Raw genomic sequence first — 8,387 nt, 5'->3', positions numbered from 1 at the left:
TAAAATTACCAAAATGTCCTTAATAAACACTCTACTATGGAAGGGTTTTTATAAATTATCACATTTGCCCTTAATGAATTAATTTACATCCTAAACCCTTATCTTGCTAATTTACATTCTAAGTCCTTATCTTATAAAATAATTCTATTATCTTAACATCAACTTACACCACTCGACACCAATTGTCGATGTCATCACCACGCGTCACCAACCCCACTATACCGTCGTCGCCGTTACCGCCGCCGCATTGCGCGGGTACCATGCTCGTACTCCTTTATAAAGATTATGCACCCCCCTCAATATAGAAATAGTTACTCATATGTCACATACGAAATTACTAAATTGCCCCTTAATAAAAACCCACTATGGAAAGAGTTTTATAAATTACCAACTTTGCCCTTAATGAAGCAGCATGGTTGGATTAGTGGTAAACACCCTTGCCTCTAGAGACAGAGGTCATGGGTTCGATCCTTATCCCATGCAAAGGTTGGAGGCCTTTTCTACCATTTAGGTAGAAACTGGAAGCAGCCTCTATACTTAGGTAGAGGTAAGATCTGCCTACATCTTAACCTCCCTCATACACCGTTGATGTATTGGGGCTCAAAACCCGCGGAAGGCGGTACTGAGCAGTTACTTACTTACAACTTTGCCCTTAATGAATTAATTTACACCATAAACCCTTATTTTAATACTTAACACTTTAAGTCCTTATCTTCTAAAATTTTCCACCTACACCACTTGACACATACTTGTGTGTTTTTTAAGATTCTTACATAGATATGTCTTGAAGGGAACAAGGGTGTGTTGGAGGGTAGTTGGCTATTTGGGCGTACTAAAAAGGTAGATTTGTGGTGCAATGATGCATTATTGTGTATGATGGATTATTCTTTGGAAGAAATTAAATTGAATCTTACATTTTCGATTAGACAGTATATTGAGAAATCATATCAAAAAGCAGATGGATTAATGACTACTTTTATAGAGTGGCATTTTTTATTATATAAAATGTTAGAATAAACATGATTCAATTCAAGTTATAATCTATCTTTGATCGTATTATAGAACTTGTAAGAGCATTAAACATAGTTGTTATTGATTTTGTGTTCCTAAAACAAGATTATTGTAATTAATGGGATGAAGATTTCGGCTAGAGTTATACCAAAATTACAGAGGAAATACACACACGAATCTAAGACGTTAAAGTGAGATTAGTCTCTAATTTAGGATTACTACTCTCTATTTATAATGAGTGTATTTACACCTTTAACCCTTTGGTATTTTATATGTGCACCGTTAGTCCTCATAACTCCAATCACCTAATGGAAAAAACCTTATCGTATGTTTTTAAGAGTAAGTAAGTAACTCCCAATGCCGTCTTCCACGGGTTTTGGGTCCCAATACCGTCTTCGATGGTGTATGGGGGAGGTTGAGATGTAGACAACCTTACCCCTACCAAAGGTAGAGAGACTGCTTCCATGTTCTACCATAGGTAGAAAATGACCTCCAGCCTTGCTGGGTATAGGGATCGAACCCTTGACCTCTGTCTCCAGAGGCAAGGGCTCCAACCACTGATCCAACCCAGTTGGTTTTTAAGAGTAAATACGTCATTATATATTTACTAGACATAAAAATTATTGTCACACATCAATAAAGATAAATAGTCAATGACAGTCACATTAATATAGTTCCAACATAAAATTCAGATTATAAATGGACCACGAATATTCAGTAACTTTGTATATGTGTGAAATTGAAACTTATGTATAAATTTGTTAATGGTTATAGGTTAGTTTGGGTATAGCACTATGACAAACCGATTGTACACACTACACATCGTAGGTTCTAGTCGTGTTTATATATTCACATGAAAATTTTTAAAAATAATTTCTTGCCGTCCTCTTCTACCATCGCCCCACTTGAGTGACTTTTTCTACATTATTGTCAACCCACTCCCCTCGCCTCTTTCCCCGTTTACATTTAAGGTATGTTTTTGAGTTTTGTTTTGAAGTGAAAAGAAAAAATTGTGAAGGATTTTAAAAATATTTAGGTTCTTGAGTTTTATTTAAGAAAAAAAGAGAAAAGATTTGAAAAGAGAATTCTATAAAGTTTGTTTAAGATATTTTCATCCTATTTTTGGGATGATTTGGAAAGAAGGAAAATTCACTCCTTTTTTTTCATTTAACCCTCTTATCTTTTTTACCCTTTCTTTACATATAAACTCGAGAACACAGACTACACAAATGCTAAATTGATTTTTTTTATCAATCTACTTTGGTTATAGCTTCTATCGTTCTTTCTCAAAGTCCGATATATACCTATCCAAATGGCATTTTTCACTACAAAATATAGCATTAGACACATATTTATATCCATTTAAGTAACTTATGAATATTAAATTAAAAAATGATTTCACTTATCCATTTTTTAAAGCTGATCTACACTATTTTTATCAATAAAACCACTTTCAATTTTCTATTACTTTCAAAATATTTTCACTTCGATATTTTCAATTCTATTCCACCCCTTTACCCCTCATCTTTCTCTCCATCTTCCAAGGAACATCATTTGTGCACACAAATTTGAACGTCATAACAAAAAATTGTCACCGTCGTAGATACCTTGCTATTTAACAAGTCTACTTGGATTCATCCGACATGACAAAAGGTCAATTTCTATTTGGAATTTTGGATCTATCATTGTCTCTTCGTGTATTGGGAAAATAGTTATCAATATGCTCTGTGATACATAATCTCTACAATTATTGCATTAGTCGATAAACAATACTTACGGATATGTCATAAAGCAGATTGATTAACAAACCTTGCCTATTGATTTGGTTCATGACATACAATTAAAAATATGCCTATATGCTATATGTTTTAAAGCATAACATTTTATAAACCAACAATAATGAAACTTTGTGTCGAACGCAATGATCAATGACAGTTACATAAAGTTGTTATTTAATATCATAATTCATACGACACATGGGAGTTGGATCTTCCATGATTTTGCAAATATAGAGAGTCGACATTCTTTTTGACCAACCAATGGCCATAATGACTTTACAGGGAATCCAACATTATGTTCACTTCCTCTATTTTACCGCCTTATCTATCATATTAACACTTAAAACTAACGTGCTTATGACAACAACACTTTTTCACTTAGTTTTAAGGCCGACAATTTTGACACAAAACCTGTTAATACGACACGACATGTTCTTAACAGGTTTTGTGTTTGACCTTAACAGGTCCAGACCTGTTAAAATTCGTGTCTTAATAAATCTGGACTTGTTAACGTTATCCATATATATAAAATATTAAGAATTGATTATTATGATTTGATATATGATTTTTATAAGGTAAGATGTTTATGAACTTTTGTAATGTAAGGATTGTTATCGTTATATAATAGTTCAGATTTGCAAGAGTTTTTATATCGTTAAGATTTTTTTATACATTAATCAAGAATTCTATAAAATATATGTTAACAGGTTTCTTAACATGCGCACCTGTTAATTTTTGTGTTGTGTTCTTGTTTGAAAAAAATGACACGATTAGTTAACAGGTCATGTTTGTGTTTGAGCTTAATAGGTTCGTGTATTAACAGGTTTCGTGTAACTTGTTATGTCAGTCTTACTTGGTTTTACACACATATAAATATTATTATAAGTTCATCGTATGTGGATCAAACTATATTAATACGGACATATATTAGGGTGGAATACGCAAATAGTCTAATAATATCGACAATCATAAATAATAACAAACGTAAATAGTAATTCAAACGGATTAGGATCTTCTAAAGTTATGAAAACTTTATAGGTAAAGTTGAGAGGATCATAACCTTTGGATTAAAATCAAAGATCAAGATTCAAACTTGATTTTTGAATTTTAACCCTTGATTTCAATTCAAAAGTTGAGATCCTCTAAAATTTACCTATAAAGTTATCATAACTTTAGAGGATCTTAATCTAATTCAAACAATTAGATAAATGATTAATCCTTTTAATAATATGATTATGACAAATGGTGTAATCAAATGATAAGATAGGAGATAAAATTAGTAATTACACTTGATATGAAGGAAAGACATTATCAAGATTATTAAGAGGCCTGTCACACAATATATGATTACTAGACTCGATTGATTATAAACCGTTAAAAATAAAACTTAGACTGATAAACATAATCATCAATGATCAACCCTAATTACAATCGTCAAATGGATGACTTTTCTATGTAAAAGTTATTGAAAACTTGTATTTTAATCGGACTATCCATGATACTTCTTCCAAACAATTTTCTTTATTACTCTCAAGATGTTTATTTAGTTACATTCGAATTTGAGACCTTTTATAAATACATTAACACGTTTGACGACTAAATCATATTGACAGTGTTTCAGAATCAACTTAAAACTATAACAAACTTCATCAAGGCTCATGTTATGTGTAGTGTATAGCTTGTACAAATAGCAAGATAATGGAGTTAATTAACTACGGAAAAAAACAGTTGGACCAGAAAAAATATTCATTCATTTTGGATAATTAAAATAACACCCCAAAAATTTCAAAAACATACAGAAATAAAAAAATAATACTAGTAAAATTAAAATAAATAAAACGAAATGAATGAGTGGAGAGGCTGGAATGGGCATGGGCCCAATGACAACCAAAGACGTGTGATCCACCTCGTACATTATTAACAAATCAACGGCCCAGATCACATCTCTTTCTTCATATAAACACACACACACCCACAAAACACAAAATCAAATATCCTTTCTTTTCTCTCCACATTTACAGCCATCTTTTTAGGGTTTTCCTTTCTTCATCAGGTACATACTATTTCTACTTTTTTTCATCATCATTTTTGTTACAATTTCTTTATATATTTATTATCATATATCTTAGTATATAGCTACATTCTTGCATATATATATATTGTGTATATGTACAAATTTAGTTAGATTGTTGATTGTATATGTAATGTGTTAGATTTTTGTTATATAATGTTTGATCATCTATCTAATATGTATAATGAAAGTTAGTTTAAATGTTAATAAAACTTTAGTTAAGTAGATTTATATAAGTTATAATAATATTGTAATTAGCTAATTCAAAGTGACAGTACACTATATGATACTACTTGTTACATTATGTTAGATTTTGTATACTTTTGCATTTTTATATAAAAAAAAAAGATCAAGTAGATATAGAATTATTATATGTATCTTTAGTGTGTTAAGTTATTTGGTCTTAGTGGTATCTGGGTGAGCCGTTACTTCGTTTTTCGGGTATTTAAGTCTCGATCGACTGATCGAGAAATATTCTTTGTTGTGTGGATAATGTTGTTAGAAAGAAAAGTGTTTTTTTTTTGGAGATATAGCTTTTTGAAGATCTGGTGCATTTTATGGTATTGTAGCTTATGATGTGATATGTTATGTAGATAATATAAGATGGCAGACGGTGAAGACATTCAGCCACTCGTGTGCGATAATGGAACTGGAATGGTCAAGGTGTGTTTTGTAGTTTTGTTATATTGTTGATTGATAATGTTTGAAGTTTTTAGCTTTGTTTGGAGTAAATAAAGTTACGTTTTTTGTGTTGCAGGCTGGATTTGCAGGAGACGATGCACCAAGGGCTGTTTTTCCGAGTATTGTTGGGCGACCACGTCACACTGGTGTGATGGTTGGAATGGGACAAAAGGATGCGTACGTTGGTGACGAGGCTCAATCTAAGAGAGGTATTTTGACTTTGAAATACCCGATTGAGCACGGTATTGTCAGCAACTGGGATGACATGGAGAAGATCTGGCATCACACTTTCTACAATGAGCTTCGTGTTGCTCCAGAAGAGCACCCGGTTCTTCTAACTGAAGCACCTTTGAACCCTAAGGCTAATCGTGAGAAGATGACTCAGATCATGTTTGAGACCTTCAATACCCCTGCTATGTATGTGGCCATTCAGGCTGTTCTTTCTTTGTATGCCAGTGGCCGTACGACCGGTAAGCTTTCCTTACCGAGCTATTCAATGTGAAATGCTATGGGTACTTAGTTATGCGAATATTCTAAGCTGAAACGAAGTATTTATAATTAATCAAACAATTGATTTGGATCCACAAGATTCTTTGATAATCTTTACTTAATAAGTATATTTCAAGTCGACTAATGCAGCCTTGATTAGTTATTACGAGTGGTGTTTGGATTCTTCTTTTAGATGTGATTATTTAAGTGGCAATTAAAAGTTTTTAATGTTTGCATATACAGATGCTGCTTCTATCTATGTGACTATATAGCTCAAAATTCCTAGATATATCTAAATGAGAATACAAAGACCTTTCTAGTTTGTTTCTCTATCAAATGAAATTGTAATTTCCATTGTTCTATTGTGTTGCAGGTATTGTGCTAGATTCAGGGGATGGTGTTAGTCACACAGTTCCTATCTATGAAGGATATGCTCTTCCACATGCTATCCTGCGTCTGGACTTGGCAGGACGTGACCTCACTGATTCATTAATGAAGATTCTTACCGAGCGTGGTTATATGTTCACTACAACAGCAGAGCGGGAAATTGTGAGAGACATGAAGGAAAAGTTAGCATACATTGCTCTTGACTATGAACAGGAGCTGGAGATTGCCAACTCGGGCTCTACTATCGAGAAAAATTTTGAGCTTCCTGATGGACAGGTCATCACCATTGGTGCTGAGAGATTCAGGTGCCCAGAGGTGTTGTTCCAGCCATCCATGATCGGAATGGAAGCAGCGGGTATTCATGAGACCACATACAATTCCATCATGAAGTGTGATGTCGATATCAGGAAAGATTTGTATGGTAACATTGTACTCAGTGGTGGTTCAACCATGTTCCCCGGTATTGCTGATAGGATGAGCAAGGAAATTACCGCATTAGCTCCGAGCAGCATGAAGATCAAGGTTGTGGCACCTCCTGAGAGGAAATACAGTGTCTGGATTGGAGGGTCGATCCTGGCTTCTCTCAGTACCTTTCAGCAGGTTCGTTTTCAAACTACTGTGATACTTTTTAATTTCTTTGTGAAGTATCTGATTAAGTGTCTTAAAAGTATTGTAAAGGCTCTATTTATTGAAGTTAAAGGTAACAAAATTTGCAGGTCTGGTCGGGTAAAGGGTCAATTTGGGTAATTTTTGTACAGGTTGAAATTGGTCTTGAAACACTCTTGCCTTGAGTTATAAAGTTTTTTTTGTTATAACGAGTTGTCAAGTGTGATGCATTGAATACCCACATTGGGCTACTTTTAACTTATGATGACTTGTTTGACCTTTTTAGTGTTTGATTCATTTTACTTGTTTGACCTGTTAGAGATAAAAACAAAACCCAAATCGCTCCTTATACAAGTAAACTAGTCAAATGTGTCAAATCATCTTGAAATTTGAAATGGAAAAATGAATAAGATGGTACTTTTCTTAACAATGGAGAATACTCGTAAGCTGAAATCAAACCCCAGAAAATAAATAATCTTTCCTGACTGTTGATCTTCAAGATTTCTAAGTTTGAGTTTTTTACTTGTAACTGAAGATGTGGATCGCCAAGGCCGAGTATGACGAGTCTGGACCATCAATTGTGCATAGAAAGTGCTTCTGATTGGTGCATTTCAGATGCTGTTTTGAAGATGCGCAGCTTGCAACATTTGCTTTTAACTTTCTTCTTCTGTGTTTATTCTATATGTTGTTTTTCAAGAGTTCGGTAATGACATTGAGAGCACAAATATGATTTCTGTACGTTCCACAATTCTTTTATTTTAATCTCATTTTAGAACCTATTATTAAGTCTTCTGCTTTTCTATATTTTGTTTATAATCTTTCCAGATATAAATATAATCTTATTATATGCCTTTTTGTTGCCATATTCAAATGAGCTAGCACACATGATTCTGCCATTGCTTTAAGATACCATGATGAAAAAGTGAACTCCCAACTTATATGAAGTGATGATGAAATGTTGCATTTTGCTTTAAGCTTTAGTAAAATGATGGGGACTTTGTTGGGTAGTTGTGAGGTATTATTGCTGTATAATTTAATCAAAAGGTATGCCAACTAGTAGTATCTTTTTTATCTTTACAACTGCTATCTATCAAATCCAGATTGTACATGTTAATGGGATTTTGAATGGAGATAGTGGGTGCATGATCTGGATTCTTTTGACTTTCCTAAGTCAAGCAATCTTGACAGTTTATTTAAGTTGTTTCTTAGCTTAATGAATAATCAGAGAGTGATCCAATTTAGGTTACAAGTCTTTTACTTTGATAAATGCAGCCTAACTAGTACGAGTATTTTTATGGCTGTTTCTTTAACCTTTCTTTGCTATTTTAAGATATTTACCTAAATGAGTTCTAAAAGCTACCTGG

At 33.2% G+C, this 8,387-nt stretch overlaps 1 protein-coding gene across 1 annotated transcript; it reads left to right on the top strand.

The window, feature by feature from the left end:
• The first annotated feature begins 4,758 nt into the window (after positions 1–4,758).
• Positions 4,759–7,809, top strand: LOC122586875 (actin-7-like). The gene is made up of 5 exons (XM_043758889.1): positions 4,759–4,842; positions 5,454–5,523; positions 5,618–6,011; positions 6,404–7,017; positions 7,559–7,809. Exons 2-5 carry the CDS (start codon positions 5,464–5,466, stop codon positions 7,622–7,624), a joined length of 1,134 nt encoding a protein of 377 aa, XP_043614824.1. The 5' UTR covers positions 4,759–4,842; positions 5,454–5,463; the 3' UTR covers positions 7,625–7,809.
• The last annotated feature ends 578 nt before the right edge of the window (positions 7,810–8,387 follow it).

This window comes from Erigeron canadensis, chromosome 2, assembly GCF_010389155.1.
Source record: "Erigeron canadensis isolate Cc75 chromosome 2, C_canadensis_v1, whole genome shotgun sequence".
Taxonomy (NCBI): Eukaryota; Viridiplantae; Streptophyta; class Magnoliopsida; order Asterales; family Asteraceae; genus Erigeron; species Erigeron canadensis.
Note: the sequence above shows the minus strand (reverse complement) of the source record. Positions and strands in the feature narration are given on the sequence as shown.

What these genes read in the sequence shown, in the direction of transcription:
- LOC122586875 (XM_043758889.1), top strand. Translation starts at nt 5,464, where the DNA reads ATGGCAGACGGTGAAGACATTCAGCCACTCGTGTGCGATAATGGAACT. An exon ending in ATGGAACTGGAATGGTCAAG is followed by an intron (nt 5,524 to 5,617) that starts GTGTGTTTTGTA and finishes TTTGTGTTGCAG; the next exon opens with GCTGGATTTGCAGGAGACGA. An exon ending in CTCTCAGTACCTTTCAGCAG is followed by an intron (nt 7,018 to 7,558) that starts GTTCGTTTTCAA and finishes TTGTAACTGAAG; the next exon opens with ATGTGGATCGCCAAGGCCGA.